Source organism: Myzus persicae, unplaced genomic scaffold (genome assembly GCF_001856785.1).
Source record: "Myzus persicae strain clone G006 unplaced genomic scaffold, MPER_G0061.0, whole genome shotgun sequence".
Classification (NCBI taxonomy): Eukaryota; Metazoa; Arthropoda; class Insecta; order Hemiptera; family Aphididae; genus Myzus; species Myzus persicae.
In genome coordinates this window covers 62,813-87,578 of record NW_019104127.1, presented here as the reverse complement: position 1 = coordinate 87,578, position 24,766 = coordinate 62,813, and the positions used below count along the sequence as shown (strand labels likewise).

Here is a 24,766-nt window from a genome sequence, read left to right as displayed (position 1 = left end):
CCTATAACTAAACTAAATCGTCCATAGATTATACATTATAATATGATATAGACTCTAATGACTATAAAAAAAATTACAATTTAGGTACCTACCTACATTAATATAATCGTGTAAATAAACATTTTTGTGACATTAGTACGCGAAATAATATATATATATATATATATATACTTATTATATATATGTCAATAGTATGAAATTATTTCCCTATATTTATTATGTTGTCGGAAAGAGGCAAGAACAACGGTTTTTTGCAACCCGATCGCGAGTAATATCGAACTTTACCGCTCTATATCACAATATATATATAGTGACCAATCAATATTTTATCGATTTTCATCGGCTGAAGAAAATAATTGACTACCTTACTACTTATAGCTTTATTAGGTAATACACAAAATGTCTTGCACACACTCGATAAAATTATATAAGACAAGGCAACGGCTGTATGATTATTATTGTTGTGGAGTTACGCAATATAAAACAATTTATATAATATATAAGTTAAAAAGAGTAAGTCGATAATGATATAACTTTGTCGAAAAGCTGGGTGTATTCTATAATATAAACAACAAGAGCCACGCGCGGACTTATCGACTTAGGTATTATTGACCAAACGAAATTAACTGGCATGATAATATGTAGACACACCGGCGGCGTCTGATCACATAATATTTATTAACTGTATAATGAACATTTCCAATTGAGAGTCTTGGCAATTAATTTAGTATATATTATATAAACATTATTATTTATAATATAGGATACACGCACATGCATAATTAAGGTTGTAGAAGGAATCGGTGATAATTGGTATTTCGTGGGAGAACGGAGGGAAGAATTTTGGGTGAGTTGTATCCAAATTAGTTCCCAGTTGGAATTTTTATTTGAATATTTTGTAACTTTAAAAAAAATATATTTAAATGTTTTCAATCATTGTATCCAAACTGCAATTCCATTATAATACAATTTCGTAAACTTATTATACTTTTAATTTAAATTTTCGTGATGATTGGAAGCGAGGGAGGGAGGTAATATTGTATTTATGTTATGCAGCGTGGAAGACGTGTGGGTATATCCGTTGATGACTGTTGACGATGATGGGTAAGGGGGTCGGGTGCGGGTCGCGGGAGAGATGATGATGGGCAGTGGTTCAGTCGTGGTAGGAGACGTAAGACTCCAGGGGCTTGGGCAGGTTCAGCTCGGCCACCGTGTCGGGGTGCGCGTTACCGTGGCGGCCGCGGAACAGCGACCGCCGTATGGACTTGCGGCACAGCTGCTGCAGAGAGTGCGGTTGCACCCACTGGGGTGCCAGGGCCTTTTTTATCTGGAAGAACACCGGTCCGAATATATTGTAACACTGAGCGTGACTGAACATGGTGCGCATGACGTGCGAGTGCATCCTGGTCGGGTCCTCGCCCATCGACTGGGCGTGTCATGAAAAAAAAACAACAAAAAGAATTAGAGAAATTAATGATTTAGAAAGGAAAAGAAGAAGAACCGCACGTCAACATGTTATTTTATGTATTGACGTATATTGCAATAATCAATACACACGGTAAATATAATACACACATAATGTAATAATATAACCTACGCATTCTGTATAATAATATAGCAGTTGAAATTATTATATAGGTACAAGCGCACAAGAGGGGGTAGGTACAAGATCGTAATGGGTGGTGGTGGGTGCGTGGCTGGATGGTTGGTGAAATAACTATAAATATGAATGTAACAAAATTGATTAATATATTTAAACAATTTTTTTTTTTTTTGGTTTAATTAATAGATGATATTTTGTTTTAAATTTTGACATTCCTATAATTGGTGTAATATACGAAAGCCATACATTTGAATAGCAAAACAACTGCTGCATAAAGTTAAATTTTTGTGTTTTTGAAATAAATGATTTAAAATATATTAAAGCAGTATCTATAACACTACAATATAACAATTATGCAAGTAGAGTAAAACTAGTAAGGTTATAGGTTTAACAAAAGTTTAAATCCAATGCAAGTCCCCTATTTCAACTTATATATGTAGCTTAAATATTATTATTGATGAAATGTAACTGATGTAAAAAAACATTTTTAATTGCAAATTAAGTACATGCTTGGGTAATCAAAATTTCGAAAATAGGTACTCAGTTTAAACTGATAAATTAAAATTTATTTTTGTCATAAAAAAGGGTCTTATTATATTTTGATTGTTTGTTTATTATTGTCATAATAGGTATATTGCGATCTTATAATACATATAATTAGCATCAGGTGTTGTAGTACACTCGCGACTCAATACAACACAATTGTGTAATAAATGATGGTTGACAAGAATAAAATATACAAATTATAAAGCCATATATTTACATACAATCGATGAGAATCAAAAGTAGATTACGCAATAATGGCTTTGATAGTACCTATACCATGCACCTTTCGTTAAGCTAAGAAAGATTGATACATTTTTTAAGGTATATTAAAATACAATATTTAGAACTGTTAGTTATTTTTAATTTATTTAAATGTTATATTTATGTAACATGCTTAAAATAATTTAGAAACTATTAATTTAGTCATGTTCATACTGTTTTAAGCAATACAAATAATCATTGTATCTTCGAAACGAGTACCAATATGAAGTTAAAAAATAGGTTATAATCAGATTTTGAAAATGATAAGTTCAATAGTTCTCACTGAACATCGAGCTCAAATTATTTATTATCATTATTCGATATTTTTGTTGTATTGAAATAGAGTTATAACTTATAACAGTTGAGTCAACTTATTATTAATAAATAGTTTTTTTTTTGAAACCCAAATGTTGACTTAGAAAAATTGGTCGTGATATATTTAAAATATAGTACACACTGAACATTTTAATATAATACCAACCTGTGAGAGTAGTGACAATGTACGCAGGCAACTGTCGTCCATGCGCCTTCTGATCATGACGGAACGTAGGAACCAAGTGAATATGCTGTCCAGCGGACTCTCGATCGGGTCATCGGTCAGACATCTTTGCAGTGTCGTCTCCGTTTTTGTGCGGTATTCCTTTAGTAGTTTCACGTAGTGCAGTCTAGCTTCAGAATTGCAATCTGTGGGCAATGCACAAAAGTTAAAATGATCACACTAGATTAGCTGTATAGTAGGTTTTGAATATGCCTCGGCACTTGAGTAGGTCACTGTAATGGATATGTCATGTGTGAACTACCCTCAATGACTAAGATTGAAACCATATACCAAACATGTGGTGACGGACACAAAAAAAACTCTCATCATTGTATTAGTTGGCCGAATATCCGCCACCCCACTCAGAATCTAAAGTGCATTAGTCTTGGTCATACTAGCGTACATAAGTCGGGCCGATAATGTATAGTGGTTGGAAAATAACCCTGAACATCACACTGACCTACTGGGAGGAATGGATTATACGGTTCAAATATGGATAGACTTCTACTAGGACTTGGTGGATTATTACTCCTACAGTGGAAATTAATTTCCCATATGCATAACATTGATTAAATATGCAATATTAATTAATCAATGCTCTAATCTAATATTTACCAATATACATATTATACTATGGTATAATTTATTTCGACTGTCCTGCGGCTGCAGTGCACGCACTATTAAAAACGACAATCATGTATAAAAATTAAAAGCGCTCGTATAACAATAACTTTATCAATTTATACTATTCTATTGAACTCTGTTATACGAGTGAACGAACATTTTCCACCATGCAAAAATTTAAAACAAAGATTAGGTTAGGGTCAACAATGATGTAAGAATGATTTAATGTATGTTTAGGGATACTTATTATTGAAAAATAAAACATGAATAATGACTTATAATTATATAATTATGTAGTCTTAAATGATTTTCTCAACATCCAACAGGAGAATCAATCCAATATTGTAATTTATTTCAACCATCTAGAAAAGTTATTTTAAAATTACAATTAATTCTTGTGTGTGTGCGGGGATGGGGGAAGTTTCCCCTTAAAAAATTATAGGATTTGAGTCCTCGTCGGTTAAATATCTAGTTTGCGGTTATGGTTTGGGTTGGGTTAGAGGGGGTCTTGGGTTTCCTGTTGTAGATAATCTCACCTTCAAGCCATACGGTTGCTCCACAGTTCAATAAGAGCCTAGTGATATCTATCGCCTGATCCATGTAATGGACGGTGTATGTAATTAACGAGCGTCCACCGTTGTTCAACCAGTTCACGTCACTACCGAATTTCAGCATCATCACTGCGAACTGATACGCGCGTTTAAACAATCCGCAGTTCATTAGCCGCTTGGCACCCAATATTAAAGCAGTGTTGCCGTTTTCGTCCACGGCCCGCGACCAACGACGCAGCTGTGCGACCGTTGCATTGGCCGACGTTTCTTTCAACCGGCGCACCACTTGCATCCAATTTTTGTGGATATCACCTGCAAACGACATAATTGGTTATCGTTATTAACATTTATAGTTGTCGGTAAGGGTAAGTGGTTGTTCGTCAAGTATATTGTATGTGTGTGTGTGTGTGTGTGTGTGTGTGTGTGTGTGTGTGTGTGTGTGTGTGTGTGTGTTGCTTACCCGAGACGATGTCGAAAAATATGAAACAATTGGCGTTCGGCACATTCGGATGCTTCAAACATTTCGGACTGGACTTGAACCGGAAGCAAAACTGTATGTTAGCTATCTGTAATACGATCGAAAGATTTTTATGACAAACTACGTAATTAATGTTGATTTTAACATATTATATTTTATGGATGTTTTTACAATATTATGCTCGTAGGAAATTCACTAGAGCAGATTTTGTTATAATATTCAGAATACATTATGATTTATGTATACAATAATAAAATAATCTTCCGTAAAAGCGAGCATGATTAATGTGTCTAACATATAACTATAATAATATATTATACATTATATTGCTGAAATTATAGTGGGTGTATCCGCGCATCACTACCTGCAAGTGACAGGTGTGTAAGTTTACACTCATAATCATCAAAAAAGGTATAATTGTTGTAATTGATGACACAATGTTTATACAGTAATTTAATAACAGTTGATTTTGGGTCATTTATTTTGCTTTTAATCAATTAAGCTCATCAAGTATTAATGTATTATGTGCAAATCAATATATTCATTACTTAAATGAGTTAACGAGGATATTATTTTTTTTTTAAGTAGGTACTTCAAAATAAAAAAATAATCAACCTGCTTTATGTGTATGTACCAGTGTATGGTATAAAATACTCCTAACCGTAAGTCTTAATTATCTATCAATATTAGAAGAAATTGTAAAGCAATGTTTAGAAGTACGGCAAAAAGAACATTTCATTTTGTTAATATACTTAATAGGTAATTATTATGTGCTTTTATTCTCAAATGTTATAATTTAAGAAAAATGTAATTTTATAGAATTACAATTATCGTCATTAAAAAAAATAATTTTGTAAAACTTTTCTAAAGTGAATAAATTATATTTTCTTATTCAACATTGCTGCCAATAAAATACTAAATAATAGTAACTTTTTGTGTATATTTATGTTTACTAGGTATCCCAAAGCATCCCAAAGTTTACTATAGTATTTTTAAATAATTTTTTTTTGCAAAACATATGACTGATATCATTTATACCTGGTGTAAGATATGTTATTATCTCATAGAATTATAATGTAATAGTAAGTATTAACAACAATACATACCGCTGGACGAGTTGCTATCAACGCATCGTAGTCTTTGAAACAGAATAACTGCAACTTATCACCGACCAGCCTCCATTCTCTGAACGCACACCTGCTGCAACAACCTGCTTTTAACAAAAACAAAAAACAATATCATTAAACATTCTGGTTTGGGTATTCGCGTAATATAAATTGCCACGGCAGCTGGCAGGATATCTTTTAAAAGCAGAAGATCTAATCGCATGTGAATGATATTTAATACCTTGTCATTCGTTATAGAGTATAGCAATTCATGAAATTATAGACAGTAGTACAGTACCTACCTAAATAAAAAACGTAGAAATTTAACATCAAGCTGATTATTTAATGTTTAATACGAAATTTTGTGTAAGTATGCAATATCAAATTAATAAGTGTGCAGAGAAAAGACAATATTGTGAAATTCGTTTGATTATTATTTTTGATTAATTAATTACACTTATTTAATTAAAATTATAATAATAAAATAAAACTAAAAACTATGCTTGATATACTTGAAAATTGAAGTTGAATAATTATTAACTAGAACATTGTAAAACCTGCAGTACATCGCAAAATACGAAGTTAAATTATTAATCTAACCCTGACTTTCAGGATGCCCTATAAAAAAACTGATGGGTTTAAATTTACTTTTAAAATTAAAATTAATTAACTCTAAATATCGACACCCAAAAATAAAATACTTATAAGTTGTAACAATAGGCCGAAGATTTTTTTCTGAATGTTCCAAAATAGCTTTGGCATGCATACTATTAGTTTCATACAAAAAATAAAAATAAAAATAAAGCTTTTACTATGTATTTAATCAAAATGTTTGGGACATTTTTAAACCTAGGAAATTATTTGTGTGTTTCGTAATAATTAATAATATTTTATAAACTAGACCACTAAAAGAAAAGAAAATGATATGGGTATTATTTATTTTTCTCTGTCATATTTTTTTTTATTAATTTTTTTTTTCCTATGTAGGTGCCTAACAGACAAAAGCGGCGACCACGTAGATGCGCAAAAACAGATATGAGTAATTTTGATAGGTTGTTTTACTTAAGACTTGTAACGATTACTATAACGCCAAACTACGAATATAATAATACATTTAAAAATTAAATTAAAACCGTTTTTAAGAACAATATTTTAAGTTTTGTAATATTATAAGTGCATTAAGTGGTAATTTTTAAATGCATTTATCTTGTTTTTTATGACATTTAAATCCACGTTGTACACAAAAACTACTCGTCCGAAATTCCTTTTTTAGGGATTTCCAAAAATATAACCTAACCTAACCTTTGGAATTACGAATTAAGATTGCTTGTTGTCATTAAAAAATAGTAAAAAGTTATTTTTTAGAAACATTTTGTTATAATGAGTGTCTTATACATTAAAAGGATCATCCAAAATATTTCGATGTGTATTATATAATATGTATTTTAAGTATTTCTCAAACTGCAAACATACTTTTGCATTCTCCTCCATGCCATTCGCCGGCGATTATTTTGTCGATATCATTGTCCGCCGACGATATACACAATGTAGACACTTCCGCCTGACTCTCGGGCTGTTGGCTTTCTGACGACGGACCACCGGAAGCGACGTCTAACTGTAATGAAGCCAGCGGATCGTCGCTGCAACCTTCGGCACCCTCGGTCATAGTGTCATTTTTGTTACTGACCAAAATAAAAAAGACATAATATGAATAAGTGTTTAAAAAAATAAATAATTAAAATTATTACGATGATTTTTTAAAAATATTAACTCAGTGTAATATTTATATTTAGTCATATATTATGTGTATAAATATATTAATTTTATCTTTTAAATTTTTTTTTGATTTTAAAGTTGTTTAGCTACTTATATTACAAAAAACATCTCCAGAGCGCTAAGGTCAATAAATGTTGCCCTGAAAAAGTTTTGCAGATCCTGTGTAAGGTTCAACAGTTTGAGAACCTCTAATTAGTTTGCTTAAGTAATTATATTAAATAAAGTTGAATATTAATAAGTTATGCTAATAAATAATAGTTGGTATACGCACTATTCGATATAGTAATTAGGTACTAATTATATTTGTATTACTATTGTCATTCCTATACGTCTTACCGTATGTAACTAATACATATTATGTACTAACATCAAGCTAGTTTTTACTTTAAGTCAATGTTTAAAATTAATTGAAAACTTAAGATAGGGTTTTAAATCCTATAGTATAATAAGAGATATAACATAATCAAATTATATATCTTATACACTCAAATACTTAGGTAGGTGGTGCGTTATAAAATATATAATACTATCTAAATCAGAATTATTGATAAGTGATAATAAATTGCAGGAGAGTACTTAACATAAGTATTAAGTTGAATTGCTAATAAACTGTTGATATTTTATTGGGCCGATAAAGTAAAACTATAATCATTCAAAAAGTATAACGATTATGTTATTGAAGTACAATAAACGGCACTTACGAAATTTAAGATTATGCCAATTATTGTGTCACTGAACTTAATAGTAATCGTGTTTTTAAACACTGTACAAATGTTATATTAAAATAATAAGAAATATGATATACATGTATGATATCAGCTGTTTTATTATTGATATTTTGATTATTAAGAAAATAATAATATGATTATAGAAATATTGTAGTACTTAAAAATTATAATACTTATAATCAATTTTATTTATTAAGTATTAGATAGTATTCTACTTTTCAAACAAATCATATAAATCATATTACGCAGATGCAATACATAGGTGTACCTGTATTGTGTATATTATTCATGACGGAAGATGTAATGTTTTTTAATTATTGACGAAAAATTTGGCTGTTCCGTCAAGTAGTTTGTACCCGAGTTCACACGGTCATAGTTTTTGATGTCTTTATAATTGACTTTAGCGATTGCGATAGACAAACGCGTGGCGGTAGTCAAACTAAATTGATATGGAAAAAAACTGTGTTTTTTTATCTTTACCGTTATATTATATGTTAACGACGTGTGAGGTGAACGGGGGAACATGGAATGCTGAAGGTTATTGCCTCTCCTATACACTGCGAGCGTATGGAGTGTTTATGCAATGCGGAATTGTTCGAATCGCCGCAATAATGCACGTTCATAGAAAGTGTAAGTAGATATGTATCGCAGTACGGTGCATCGTCGTAATTACCATGTGCATTGGAGACGGTGGTAAAAACGATTATTGTCACATATCATACATGTATCTATAATATATAAGCTGCATTAGGTACTATACATATTATTATATTGTAGTACTCTGCACAAGTTCGAGATCTGCAGTTTTAAGTGACTTTTTTATGCACCGTATAGTGTATACATTAATACAAATGGCAATAACAATGCAATATATTATTTTGAAGCTCATCATTATAATAAATACCTATAACTTGCGAGTTGTCATAAGCGAAATGCCATATCGTTAATAGTGTATTGTTTTGTAGATATTTATTATTTTTCAGTACACAATAGTGTACCTATTCGATATTCTCTATTAATTCACGTCCCACATGTGAAATATAATGCATTTTAATAACATCTATAAATATATGCCACTGTAATAATAAGTGCCATCAGTTATTGACATTTCGAATAATTACAGACGGTTGTTCATTATGGCGTGCAACCAATTAGTAAACTAAGATATTTAGATTTCCTAATCCCAATAAAATATAAAGGGTATAAAGCTGTGTTGTGAGTGTGTATTGTGTTATGTGAAATATGTGTAGGGTGTTCGCTGGCTAGTAAAGGAAATCACCCAGAAGTTAGCAAATAAAGATAGGCGACTGTCGGTTAGAATTTATACCAAATGTTAATCGTAATACTAATAGAGACCATTGTTATACGTTAGCCGTTAGCTTTAACTTATACTTAAAGTAAGGACTGTATAATGATAATTTAATACGGATACAATATTATTGTCTACAATTTAAAGTTATTTTTCCCTCCCAAAATAATTACAACAATATTAATAACAATAATAACAATAGTAGAAGTATTAAACGCGGGTTATTATTATAACGGGTAATATGCGTTTAACGTAAACATTAGGCAATTGAACAATAAAAAAAACATTTCAAGTCAGTTAAGAGCTACCTAAAAATAAGATACTTATTACCTTTTTAGGTATAAAAAAATTGTCAAGGTTTAGAGGGCCCATGAGTCGATGAGTGCCTGAAGCAATGTCTCACCCTTGCTACGGCTCTGTCAATAACTATACAATTATAATATCTATAAAATGTAATGACACCAGAACAAATATGTATAAGTAATTATTAATATGATAGGTATCACAGAGTTTAAAAAAAAAAAATATATTGTTTTAGCTTAGAAGTACACATTAATTGGTTACGTTTTGTATTTTATAGGCATGAATCGTGAATGTATGTAGCAGGTAATTATTGCATTGATTGCAGTGTTTCAACTCATAGTTTATATCGATAATAATACGTTACGATTAAAATATCATACACATAAATATTATTTTTCACTAAGTATGAGTCTCGGCCGCACCTTGTTAAAGCATTATCACTGCAGGGCCGTAACGGTACCTACATAATATAATATAACATTATATTATAGTATCATGCCATGTTATATGCGAATATAGTACCTACATGACATTATGTGGCATAATTTACAATTATTCACATTTTATGATAATTATAGTTCTATAATTTTATCAATACCTACCTATAAAAATATATATCAATTCATTATTCATACCTATGGTGATACATATTATATCTTATATCACTGATTAAATATACGTGACGTCGTCGTATCGTGTACCTATGTTTAATCAATGATTATTATAGATTTGTATTAGTGTTTTATAATATTTTTTTAATAATTTTCATCGTTGCGCCTGTGAGCTGTGAGCCTGTTGCAATATTATATACTATGCATTTGATATGTTTTTCGATCCTGATTCTCCATTACTTAATTATTTCATTATCTTTAGAATTGTTCTGTTTTCAACATTTTAATATTTATACGTACTGCAACAGTACATAGTAATATAATAATATATTAGGATCAGTGAATTAGTTGTATGAAAAAAGAACAGAGATTAAATTAGTTGTACTTGATTTGCATCAAATATATCAATAAATTAATATTTTACGATTTTCATCTTTTTTTGCAGGCCAGGATAGTATTGTTTTGATCTTTGTATTATACTAATGAACAAATTTAATTATTAATTTAGTTGTATAAATAGCTCTAAACTTATTTTACTATTATGGAAAAGTCAGTTGAGTCATTGGAAGTAGGTATATACCTATCTATATTAGAAACGAAAGAATATATTACGGACGAGTATTGTGCAGGCACAATGCAGAACAGTACGCATAGGTCTGCTCTAACGGTTGTGTGTCCGTTATGTTCTCTTCATGGTTGTAACGATTGAATGAGCTCGTGTTTTTCGGCTACATTACACACCACTTCAAGTCGTCTCGAAAAAGAAATAAGTAATAGGTATAAATATGTAATATGTATACAAAAACAGAGAATAAACCCAGAAAAACACTTCATAAAGACAGAGGTGTGCAAAATAGGAAAAAAAACGAATAAATAAAGTATAAGAAATAAAGTGATGAAAGGTCGATCCTCTTTGCCCGTCGATGACCTCACGTAAATACCTATACCTATGTACAGCCGATGTATTCAGTCAGTATTCTCTACATTTAAAAGAATACACATGACATTCAATATTGCACAACATTTTTCTTCGGCGTACTCATTCCGATCCGTCCATGAACATGATATGTAGGTACATAATATATTTCTCAACCATAGTCATTATTTCATCGAACTAAACAATTGGATAATTTTTTATTATTTTGGATATTAATCAATAATCTTTAGAGAAAATCAGAATAACTAATTTACCCAAATTTAGGTACTAACTACTTAAGGTTTGTCTAATTCTATGTTTGAGTAATATATAAGTAGGAGTTTTATTATATTTTATCACAACATAATAATTAATATAAGTAATAAGTAATATGTAATGGCTCCTATATTCAATATTTTTATTAGTGTTATATTGTTATATACTCATATAATATAAGTTGCTTAAAAATACATCACTTAGTAATAATGGAATAAAATATAGACACTGTAATAATATATAGGTAAGATATTTCAATTAATTTGCAAGCGTATAATAATAAAAGATTAAATTACATATGAGTTGAAAGTAATACTATCTATATTTTATGTAGGTAGTGGTAAAGTCTATGTACATATGGTATATAATGAATACTTCAATTAAATTACTCATATACTTGCATGGTAGAGAAATGTGAAAAATGAGAACATATAGTATTACTGCTATTTTCTGTGAAGTTCATGAACTTTAAGCTTAAAATGTTTATGACACCCGAGTATCATATTTTTGAAAACTCGATAAACACACAAAGTCTAAAATATTTACCTATATAGATATTTTAAAACGCAGAAGTTTTATTAACAAATATTATAGTTTGTAACTTATAAACAGTTAGCTAGGTAATCGAATTTTACCAATTTAAAAAATATACATTATAATAGCTATCTTAAAAAATGTAATTTAAATAATAATATGTTTGCAGATGTTACAAATTGAATATTTGTTGTTATTGTTTTGGTAAAAATAAATAATATTTAAAATGTATGAAACATATTCACTCAAGCGGCAAAAAATGAATTGAAAATCGTCAATATAATATATAATGTTGGCACAATACGTTATACATATTGTATATATAGTTTATAACAAATGCGCCAACTCTATGTTAAAAATTGAATGCTTGTATATATAGTAATCAAATACACTCACTCGTTCGAAAATTCCAGATGTCCGTCGGGTACTAAAATAAATAGACTGAAGAATGAACGCTAACTCGTTATTATTTCGAGTGGATTGGACGCGATATACGTATGTGATGTATATAATATATGCCTACGCAAAATATAAACGAAAAAGAAAACAAAAGTAGCAACAATATATTATGTATATAATAAAATATGTAATTTGTTATATACCTATATGTAAGTAAAAAACGGTTTAATTTGAAATTCTGTCGAACGACTTCCGCGCGCTGGCACATATTCTATAGACTCGCCGCAGAAACGCACTAATAATCGGTGTCGGATCATAATGTGGTGTGGAGTAAAAATTGCTTGGTGAGAATAAATGAAAAAAAAAACGAAAAATAAAACTAGGGACTCTACGCGGATTTCTCAATCTCAGCCAGCCCGCGCTGTCACCTCAGCATGGTTCAACGATTCTTTTGTGATTCGAGACCAGCAGCCGCCTTCTTCTGCTGCTCCTCCTCCTCATCGTATTCAACATCCACTCGGTCCAAAAAGAAACTGATAAACCCGTTCGCCAAAAATAAAATATATATAATAATATATAACAAAGAAGATACTTGAATGAAAAAAAAAGAAAGAAAGAAAAAATGCAAGTATGAAAAATATTGACGAAATAACCGGTTGAGCGTTAAAATAAAGAACATCTGTATAGCTTACCGGGCTATACATACATAATATATATATATATTTAGTACAGCAGAGGGTAGAGTTACTTTACTCGATGTTAGGTAGGTATATCATGTTTTTTTTTGTTCCTAAATTTGGGTGATTCATCAAATATGTATGATGCTTATTTTTTCTTCTAATAATGAATTTATTTAAATTCAAATTTTTAGAATTTTTAAGTAAAAACTTTATAATTTAAAAATATTTTTAATAATAAATGTCATATAAAAAGCGTCTTGTGGTGGTGCAAACTTATTTTTTTCAAACAATAACTTCATTATTTTAAGTTAAATTTCCAAGCCAATGGTTTTTTTTAAATGTATAATTATTATACATCAGAATTCAAAATTTTCTGAGCTATTAAACTTTATTAGATGGTAAGAATAGTGCCAGACTCCTTGATAATAATTAATAGGTTAAGATTATTTAGAAAATATTGGCGCTATAGAAAATAGTTATACATAAATATTAATTTGATACAGATGTACTATTATTATTTATTTAGTAATTAGTCAATTAGTAATAAACAGAACACTTTTACAAGTTATAAAATGCTAATAGATGAATAATTATTAATGATTAATATAAAATCATTATAGTTCCCAATCTCCTAAGCTTTTTATCATCGATCTTAATACACGTATAGTGAAATAACTAAGAAAATAATTGTAAAAATTTAATAATAATTGAATTTAAATTCATTTATGTATACCCAAATTTTAAATAAAATTAGCTACGAAACAATTTACAGTAAAAACGGTTGGGTTTCAAATCTATTTTGATAAAAGGAAAGCAACTGTTATCATAAGACTCTCCTTAAATAGCATAAATATTTTAAGTATTTTAAGGTATTATTATAATGTGGTCTTAAAGCGTAGGATTAAAACAATTATAAAACCAGAATTTAAGTATTAATGTATAATGGAAGGATAAAAATATAAAATAGATCTGTGGATGCTTGGTAAATCACTCTGTATACAGCTGCAGTCGGTCGGAGGCGGTCACTGGGATTGCGAATGTTTGAGTTGGTTGGAGGAGAGTAGGTGGTCAGGAAAGGGCCGGATACATCCCGCTGAACTACCCGAACTTTGTGTATGTGTATGTATGTGTGTGTGTGCACGTGCCGTCGAAAACACAATATAGGTACCTACAAATGGCGCGCGCCTCTGTCGATTGCGCTTTTGCAGCGCTCGCCGCGGAATAGGGACGACACTATCACGCCGAGTGGCCTCAGAATGATTTTTTTTTTCGATGACAAATTTCAAGTGGATCGCATTGCGTTATATTTTTATTTATGCATATTATATTATATTGAATATTATGTTATGATATTATGTGCGCTCTGCCGTATTGCCAGTTTCAGAGCGCGGGAGAGAACGACCATCATATTATTATTATTATTATTATTATTATTATTATTATTAGTGCCGTCGCGCCGTTAGCGCACCGAGGTCGGTGAACCATCGGCGGTCACGTCGGTCCTTGCCAAATTATATTACCGTACGACGGCGATGCTCGCGTCGCCTACTGCTCGTAAACGTATTAATTTGTTCGTCGACAGCAAATTGCAGAACTATCCCTTAGGCATGCCGTTTCCGAAACTCAATTATTATTATTATTATTTGCGTCATCAGTTCGAACGCTAATCGCCATACTATTGGAAACGGTTAGTATCTTATAGATAGGAGTTTTTTTGTAATATATTAAAATGAATTGCTTTTACAGAAACGTAAATCCTTGGCACTACTTACTCTAAAAGTTTTAAAAAAAGTTAAAACAAAAATTATGTATATTATTAAGCAGTATTAAGCCATGTCACCATATTATATATAATTTACATAGGTGTATGCCGTATATATAAATAAACGAATACTCTACACTGCAGAGCGCACACTTAAGACTAAACTCAATACATTTTTAGAAAGTGACACAATTTATACTTTTGTACTATGGTATTGGTAATATCGCATTACTTACACGAAGACAAATCATGTCTTAGGTATAGGCGACACATGGGCTTATAAAATATTACAATCCTTACTCATGTGTTTTGAGCAAAGATTCTTCCATTGCGTGATATATTTGCAATTGCTAGACTAAAATCTAAAATAAATACTTAATGTTGGAAAATTTCAAGTTTCTATGAATAATATTTTTTGAATTATACCAGAACAACTAAAATCGTTACAGAAAATATCCTTATTTTTGTTTAAAATTTTAAAAAACGTTTACAATTGAATTTTTGTAAAGCCACTTATGATTAACAGCTTGTATTCAATTTTCTAGCTTTTTGAACAAATATAATAAATGTTGTAAATAATAGAATCCAAAAAAATCTGAAAAAGTAGACGAGATTGTGTGTCTCCACACATCTGGAAATTACTATTATAAAGATTCAGTAAAACATGATTGATTTTTTATTCAAAAGCTAAACGTAACAACAAACATCAAAAAATTGGTAAGTATACATTATATATTTGTAATTAACTTATAATTTTAATTTTATGAAACTTGATAAATATCTGATAGCCGATAGCTTATTAGAATTATCATGAATATTCAAATTTCTAAACATCATAGTTAAAAATTTTCTTTATACTTAATAATACGTATATGGAATTGCACGAAATATTTTGATGACATAAATCACGTCGAACGTCCTGCAGACACAGCGACAATATACATTTTAAGAGGTGTGTGGTATCGTCATTTGGGTTCCATCAATTTAATACTTATAGTCATTCGCGCATTTCAACAGGTTTCCCTTCACGGGTCGTGGAGTTTATATGGCGTATTGGATTTGGCTGTCGACGAGGTCAACGCACACTGCGATCGGCCGTTAATCTTTTTAGGCACACCCATATTATCACCGAAAACTAAAATAGAAAAAAAAACACCAGCAGTCCTAAAATCCATTAAATGTGGCCGATAATTACAAACCAAACCATGATTACACGATTACAGCAAGAGAAAAAACAACATCGTAGACACATATATAGTAGAGGGACGGTTTAGAATAGCAATTATATTTGGTTAGGACGTTAACCCACACAATTCCAAGCTTAATTAAATTGTATAATGATTAAATTTCACCAATTTACCCCCGTGCTATAATAGTGACAAAATGAGCCAAGGTTAAACGTCTATTATAGATTGAAAATGATGAGTTGTTTTTACCAAAAACTTTTGCTTGATTGGTTCATATTATATATTATAGTTTCATATTCTGTCCCTTAGCTTGTACAATTAATATTTTGCAGTGACAAATAATTAAAAAATGTTCAACGCTACTTGAATAATATTCTTTAATAAATAATATTCATAATTAAAACATCGTTATTTATTATTTTAGTGTATCTGTACTTCAATTATTATTTAAAATGTAAAACGCATAAGAATTTTATTTTTACAAAATCCTTTATTTTTTAAATTAAATGTGTAAAATGTTCGATGTCTTAATTATTTTTTTCGGATATCAGGATATCACAATATAATTTATAGGTACCATACAATAATATAATATTTTAACTTATATGTTTATCGTTTAATAATAAAATGTAATTTGTTGAATTTAAAAACCATAAGATAACACCTACGTCCTACGTCCTACATATTGTAATTTATTTATAGTACTTATCATTCGTTTTTAAAAATGTAACATTGAAGTATTGAACTAATATAGTGATAAATAATGATAAAAGAATAATGTTTTCAAAATTCAATAGGACAAATTATTCTATAATAAACTTTTGTGAAAACAACAATGGAAGTTCGTTAAATTTTTATCGGAGGTGTGACATGCTACTGAATACGTTTTCAACAGTTTTATAACTAACAAACATTTTACTATATAGCTACTATAAATAGTATAGTTTATAATTTATTTTATGTCTATCATTTTATAAAAATATTTTTCTGTTTTTTTACCACTTTCATAACATATAATACATAATATTTACCTAGGAACTTATATATTTTAAAACAATATAATATTATTTTAATCGTTTCATTTACAAAATAGTCAAACTTTTTCATCTATGGTAATTATGTTTTTTTGACCATTATTCGTACAAAACCATATTGTATATATTTATAAAAGTATTTAAACAGATATTAAAATGTTCATTGAAGAAGATTTAATCATAAAGAACACTAGTTTTTTACCTTATTTAAAATTTGTTCTCGAATGCAATCATATTATTAAAATTAATAATAATGTACTTATGAAATATAAATTCGTATATTATATTAGAAACAAATTTCCGAAACGCTTCAGTTTTTAAATAATGTATTAGAAAACTTTTTAATTTACTTTGTACCTAAACAAAGTGAGATTATTAGACTTAAGTTGCTACTAACTTAAGTTACTATGAGATAAGATGAAAGTTGTTCGGTTAATCGGTGAAAAATCATATTTTTAGGAGTGGAGGACAGTGACCGACCGCGCCAAGTACCTACATCGTGGGTCAATGATCTGCCTCCGTGTTCCGTTACTATAATATTATTATTGCCGTGTTGCTATATCATTGCGTCAACGGTCGCTTTGTTTTTTTTTGCTACACGTTTAGTTGGAAGAGTTTTTTTTCATTCTTTATATTTTTTTTTTCGTATACAAGTCTATGATAAAAAAAATAAATAATAAAGAATTGATTAATAAAAACCATATCCGGGTTGACAACTTCTTGACATCGGCAATGAAAAGAGTTAAGTAAAGAAATCGTCGTATAGTGAAAATCTCAGTTGATTTGTACTGGAACGTACAATTCTAAAACCTACAATACGCTACGGAATTGTCGCTATTTATGGGAATTGTATGTTTCCTTTTAAAATGCAATGGTTGTCACTAACCCGATCTAATAAATCAAAACTAAAAACAAGAAGTTAATTTGCCCCTTACCTTTTCAATTTTGTAATATTTCCCTACGTATTCACTGGTATATTAAATATTAGTTTATAACATCTATATTTGTTCTTGTTTGCTTTTAAGTACAAATAGCACAATTAAAGATAGCCATGCAAATTATTACATTGTATAAATAGTCATACAATTAAGAAACTATTTTTATTTATTTGTACTATTAAAATTTTAAATATTTGTAAAACAAATTATTAGTTAGGTAATTTTATATTTATATAATGAGTACACACAATTTTAACAAATAGTATTACGTTTTAATAATTTATATCACGACCTATTGTGTATTAATCACAGTGTCCATGAAACATTCAAACAAAACTTATTTGAAAAAAAGGGGTATAATAGGATTTACATTACACTATTACTTAAAAGTTCAAAGTATATAGTAGGTGATTACTCTCGAGACACCTTGCAAGTGTTGTAAATAGTTGCAATATTTATTATGACATCGTGAATTTAGTTCAATTACTAATTGACATAACGTAATACATATAGATTCAGATATCAGATGTACACCTTTATCAGATAGATGCAAGTATATAATAGTTTTAGAAAACAATTTAAGATCAATAAGCTTTTTACCCTATTTGGTTCCGTAGAGTATACCTACACTTACTCAACATTACAGTAAGGCAGGTATATAGTGTACCTATACAACCTATATGAGAGAACGAGTAATCCGATTATGTAAGACTAAGAATATTTAACATGATAAAATAAAATTTACTGAAAACCTAGTACAAACTATAAAGAAAATATCATCATTTATCCTCAACTTTTTTTGAACTGAAAAGTTGATTTAGGTAAGTACACTTAATTTTAAAATTGAAAATAATTATATAATATATTTCTAACTGTTCATTTCAAGGAATCCATAAATATTTTTGAATGAAAGTAAAAAAATTGTAATCAAAATTTAAGAAATGTGTATGTTAAATGTTGTTTATAAGTCAAATATTTAAATTCAATACAGACTACACTGATATCTAGAGATAATATAATTTAATATAGGACGTCTTTAATCACTCTCTAGTCTCCACTGAAATTCACAATCAATTGATACAAAAACGAATTAACGTAAATTTACGCACTGCAGTATTTCAAGTTTGTTACAGTTCAAAATTTATATTCTACTCGCGCAAATTAAATTTCTATTATAACTAAGCTCATGAAGCTCGATAAGTGTCAGAAATCAATCCATCTACTTTATAGTCATTACATTCCACTAAAGTTATCACTGAGAATTTTCGCCAAAAATAAGTATTAATAATTGTCAATACTTGCTATAAGAACATTTATCTACAGGAAACAAAATTGTAAAATGTCGGTTTGATTTTAAGTTACCAAAAATTGTTCAAAGCAAGTTGTATACAATCATATTTATACAAATAATCAATAAAATAAGACAGGGAAAATGGTATTAAAGTATATGGAACAAATAGCCATTGATATACGGTACAAAAATAAAAATTAAGCTGTTAACTTTTTTCTGTATAATTTTGTAATGAAATATAATATACCTACAATGTTTTCTGTTATTGGAATAAATATTTTGAAATCAACATTATGAAGTATGAATACTACATCATGAACTAAAACGAACATTTCCTATTTTATCGTTGTAGGCAAAATATCTTTTGTGGATAACAATAACATGTTTAGTATGAATTCTTATGAGTTTGCATTATAATAAGGCTTTGCTATAAAGAATGTAAAATTGCGTGGGATTTCTAACAAAAAGTGTTAAATGGATCTCTTTTATAATAAAACCTAGAATATGAAATTATGTAAAGTAAAAATTTCAGAATTTAACATAACAAACAGTTGTTATTTATTGTTGACCTAGTACTATAGGTAAATAGGTAATTATAAACTGCAGCTTATAAAATACCTACACCATTTATTTCTACATTATATTATATAAATTATAAGAACTTATTAAATATGAGTTACACAAAGGAAAATTATTCGCAATTCTAACTTTAGTTACGTAGGTATGAGTTTTTTTAGTTAATGTCTAGTGACCACTGTGCGGCCAATCTAGGGGTGTAGACAAATTATAGAAAAATCATCTACAATAGTAAGTATTATTTGTACTATGTAAAAAACAAACTATTATAGTATGCAGATTGATGAGCGTGTGGACACATCTACTCACTGTATAGTACCTATAACTGTACTATCGCTCGCTTGTTTATATCTATATGTATATATAGGGCCAGATGATCCGTTATATACTCCATCGGGCGAATGGCGCAGAACGGCAAAAAGATCGAATAGTGTGCCAGGGGAAGCAGAGTGGTAGCTATATATATATATTGAGATAGAGTGAGCAAGACGGAGTGAGAGAAGCGCGTACTGTATAGAGGGAGTGAGAGCATGACAACGCACGGGAATATACGATCAATGTCTCGCAGACGCACCAGCACCAGTTTCTCGGGCGGCGGGGTGGTACGAGCTGGCGAAAGAGGGGAGGGTTAAACTGCGCTATCAAAATTTAAGGTTTATGAGCAATTGTGTGATGGCGATGATTAACCTGTTCCCGTCGTAGAAGTACTACCTGTTCCGGTATAACGGCGCTCTCCTACGGTGGTGCTTCCGCCGCGCGGCTGCTGAACAAATAATACATCATATACCTATCTGCGCATTTAGGTACGCCAAGTTGCGATCGTTATGTAGTTATGTACATTGTACATACATAGATAGCTTACCTACCTTGTACATACACACAATTACAGTTAGGCCAGACACTGTTTGCCGCACTTACGTATAAAACACTGATAACCCTTCGCAGTGGATATATAATATTTATTATTATATATATATATATGGTCCACTACACAATATAATAATATACATACGACTATATTATATTATCATAATTTGTGTTGAACGCACAAGGCGTAAAATGTCATTCAACTTCTATTCCATCGAATTATCAAAACGAATAGACCGTTAGCAAGCTTCTCAAGTCAACAACGTCAGATAACGAAATTGTTTTAAACATTGCACGTATTTAAATATTTATAATAGTTTCTTAAACATAAGATAATACACATTTAGACATAAAGTGAACTAAGATCATCCGTTGAACTTTATGTCAGTGTAATTCAGTATGAAACGAGTCAAAAATTTAAGCGATATTCTACAATTGTTAAAATATTTCAGAAGGTTTTTTTTGTGTGTAACATTAAGTTATTCATTATTCGAAATAATATTATACTAGTGTATTCCATACTTTACTATTATAATAAGAAAATAGGTAATTGATTTGTGGAAAAATCTCAAACACAGAAACTCGTAGGATTTCGCAAGTATTATATAACAGCAATTACTTAGTTTATAGTTTTTGTCAGAATGGGGAAAACTGTATTAATATTAATTAACTTACCTAATTATGCTTTCAGTAGTTGTGACCCTAAGTCCTTTAGTTCGGTGTTCCTTCATAACTAAAATAACAAACAATTGAAAGTTAGATATATGTATATAATGTATATAGGTAAATATATTTTTATTGCTATAACTCCATTCATATTTTTCATACATTTTTAATTTTAATTGATACTTGAATATACTAAATATTTTCAAATTAAAAAATAACATTGTTTAGCACTACGAACATTTGTATTTTGTAAGTACTGCAGCTTTATTTTTGTCATACCAATTGTATCAATAGTTAAGTATCTAGCATTAGGTATACGTATTTTATCTTTATTATTACTTATTAGGTAATAGAGTAACGACCGAAAAAATTGGGTTGAATGAACTTATATAGACTATAGTAAAATGAATAGAAAGCTCTATACGCTTTCCTAGTTTTTCTTTTATTAATCACCTAAGTAGCGTTTTTAACTTATAAGTTAACATCATAACATTATATAGAATTATAGATATGTTATAAATTTAAAATATATTTTGAAGCATATTAATATAATATTGTCAAATGTAAATATTATTATTTAAAAAAAAGTATAATTTGTATAATTTTATTACTTACATCAACATTTAAAACATTAATATAATTACCTAATTAATATTTTTGAATTTATTACAGGAATTAATAAATATTTAGGTAATAATTAACTTTAAAATTTTTACTTTTTAATTATTTTTTAAGTAAGTAGGTATTAATGTATCCTCCATATTAGAAATAAATAGTAATATTTATTATACAGTTATAAAATTAGTATTTTAGATAATCAAATAAAGTAAGTAGGAATAGAAAATTCAAAGTTTTTACAAATTGATTTTTAATTTATAAAAAAAAAAATGCATACAACTATTTTTGTTTAGTCAGTTTTTGAATAGTACCTAATTTAATCATAAATTGTATATGTTTGCAAAGAATAAAATACATTTTAGTTTCAATTAAAATGTAAAAACTGGTCATTATTAAATGAAGTAATATAAAGTAGGTACCAATTGGTTATTTTCAATATGTTATATTATTTTGTGGTACAATCATCTTGTGATTTTATGGGATTATATTTCAAGTATAGCTAGTAATTATTTTGTCGGTACTCACCGGAGAAGAGACGATAACATTTGCATGCACGTAAGTCCTTATATTTCAATTACACCAAAATATAATTTGAGAAAAAAAATAACGAATTGAAAATCTGGTACCAGTGGAAAAACAAATGAAAAACACTTCACATGAAACGTAATCAGAATAAAATATGGTCTATTGACATCCGGGACTACACGGCCCGACTGCGGGCTACGATGCACTGCGATCAGTTGAGTTCGCGCGCGCGGTCATCGGCTCGATTGAATTTTGCAGATTCGCCGTCGCAAGTGTGCCTACACTACGGAGCGGCGGTAGACAGTATGACCACGTCAGGTGTGTCCCGCGCAAAGGAGGGTCTGCAGTCCAACCGTTACATTGTAGTACCATTTACCGTTATACATATTATGTACCTATATAGGTAGTTACTAAAGTAATAATAATAATATAATGTTTATTATATAGTATACCTACCTACATGCTAATAATAGTATGTAATATGGACGATTGGAAACGTTTGTACTCGTAACATATGTTTTTATACATATAATGTAGTATAATACGAGTTTAAGTACATTATGTAGTTTGATCTAGTGATGTAATATAAAATTATGATTTTTGAGAGTGGCAAAAAATTAATCTGAGACCGGGAATGCATTACAGTGAAAAATTGAATCGCCGTTCTTAATAGCATCAACAATATTGTTTTATACAGTCAACTCAAGTATGGCAGTAAGTAACATAATAATATATAAAATAATATTATAATAAATTTATAAATATAAATTGTAAATAATATAACGATTTATTATATAACATAAATAGGTAGGTACACATAGGTATCTATGGGATCCCATTTAAATGTCTACTCTTATTACTTATTTCGAAAAATATATTTTTATATTCTTTAAAATATAGGTACTTGTTATTATACCATTGTATAATATTAATTAATTTTTACTTATAAGTTTTAATGACAAAATAGATAAAAATCACAACACTTAATACAATTTTGTAATTTATAAAAAGTTTATTTTAATACATTATTATAAAGGCATAACTCACATAAGGCTTTAAATTGATTAGGATTCCTATCATAGGTTAGCGTATACACTATACACCCCCCCCCCCAAAATCACCACATTATTCTGTTATGAGCGTTTTAAATCAAAATGTTGACGAAGTATGATATTCAAACAATCAAACGTATATTAGGTAGGTATTAGGTATATAGATTTCTCCTCAAAAGATTTATTAATTTGTTGTTATTTAAATAATATAATATTAATTGTAGACATTTAAAACAGTGCACAATTACTTAAGTAGTTAAATCTTGATTTCAAAAACATTGAGACAAATTTTAAACTATAATTTATAAAAATATTGTATTATATATATATATATTATTATATTAATTATTTGACCTGTATGGCTATATAGGTTGTTTAAACATTCGAATGTTTTTAAGTTTTTATTTTGATAATGACGATTTCAGTTATTTTATTGTAATTGAAACTTTTCTCTATTATGAATATTGTTTTTATTTATCTTCTAAATAATAAAAATGAAAAGCTGTTTGTTGATTAACGTCTCAATCGATTTTCTCAATCTAGACCGATTTGTCTAATTTTTTTTTAAGTGTTTGTAAAATTTCAAACTAGGTTTTTACAGAATGAAATTGAAAAGTTGCTATAAAAATTGGAAAATTGGGAAAAAAACTGAAAAGTCTTTCAAAACCTTTTCAATGGTTTTTTCTATATAAATGGTTGCCCCAGGTTAAATTTGTATACATAAATAACGAGATACTTTAGAGTGACTAATTCATTATCGATGGAAAGCCGAACCTATTAGATCTATCAATTTGAAATGTTGAGGGTAGATTATTATTATAATTTCCCGGTGCACTATAAGAGAGAAATTTTCAACATTTTGATTTCAAGGGGTTGAAATTGGCATCTATGTACATAAAAATAAATGTCTATATGTCTGTCTTTTATACCTGCCTAATCGACTGGACCTATTTTGGTGAAATTTGTTGTGTATGAGTGTGTTTGAGTGGTTCTCTGGATGATTTAGGTAGG

At 29.2% G+C, this 24,766-nt stretch overlaps 1 protein-coding gene and 1 long non-coding RNA gene across 5 annotated transcripts; both read right to left on the bottom strand.

Annotated features, from left to right (window-relative positions):
* Positions 1 to 185: 185 nt before the first annotated feature.
* LOC111039023 lies at positions 186 to 22,930 on the bottom strand. Of its 4 annotated transcripts, none has more exons than XM_022322301.1 (8): positions 22,704 to 22,930; positions 21,570 to 21,627; positions 7,181 to 7,389; positions 5,708 to 5,811; positions 4,584 to 4,689; positions 4,109 to 4,435; positions 2,892 to 3,094; positions 186 to 1,426 (listed from the first exon to the last, which is right to left on the bottom strand). In XM_022322301.1, exons 2-8 carry the CDS (start codon positions 21,623 to 21,625, stop codon positions 1,154 to 1,156), a joined length of 1,278 nt encoding a protein of 425 aa, XP_022177993.1. In that variant the 5' UTR covers positions 21,626 to 21,627; positions 22,704 to 22,930; the 3' UTR covers positions 186 to 1,153. The 4 variants fall into 4 exon arrangements, with proteins under 4 accessions (XP_022177993.1, XP_022177992.1, XP_022177995.1 ...); XM_022322300.1 differs by having other exon boundaries at positions 5,708 to 5,814; positions 22,704 to 22,929; XM_022322303.1 differs by lacking the exons at positions 21,570 to 21,627; positions 22,704 to 22,930 and adding an exon at positions 7,820 to 7,920 and having other exon boundaries at positions 5,708 to 5,814.
* On the bottom strand, positions 12,557 to 15,524 carry LOC111039024. The gene is made up of 2 exons (XR_002605063.1): positions 12,763 to 15,524; positions 12,557 to 12,679 (listed from the first exon to the last, which is right to left on the bottom strand). It is a non-coding gene; the product is annotated as an uncharacterized LOC111039024 (long non-coding RNA).
* Positions 22,931 to 24,766: the final 1,836 nt, after the last annotated feature.

Bases quoted from the DNA above. Each gene is read 5' to 3' on its own strand.
- LOC111039023 (XM_022322300.1), bottom strand. From the start codon at position 21,625: ATGAAGGAACACCGAACTAAAGGACTTAGGGTCACAACTACTGAAAGC. The intron at 5,815-7,180 runs GTATGTTTGCAG...TTTTGTTAAAAG, and splicing joins GCATGGAGGAGAATGCAAAA to CAGGTTGTTGCAGCAGGTGT. The intron at 1,427-2,891 runs GTTGGTATTATA...TGACACGCCCAG, and splicing joins CATTGTCACTACTCTCACAG to TCGATGGGCGAGGACCCGAC.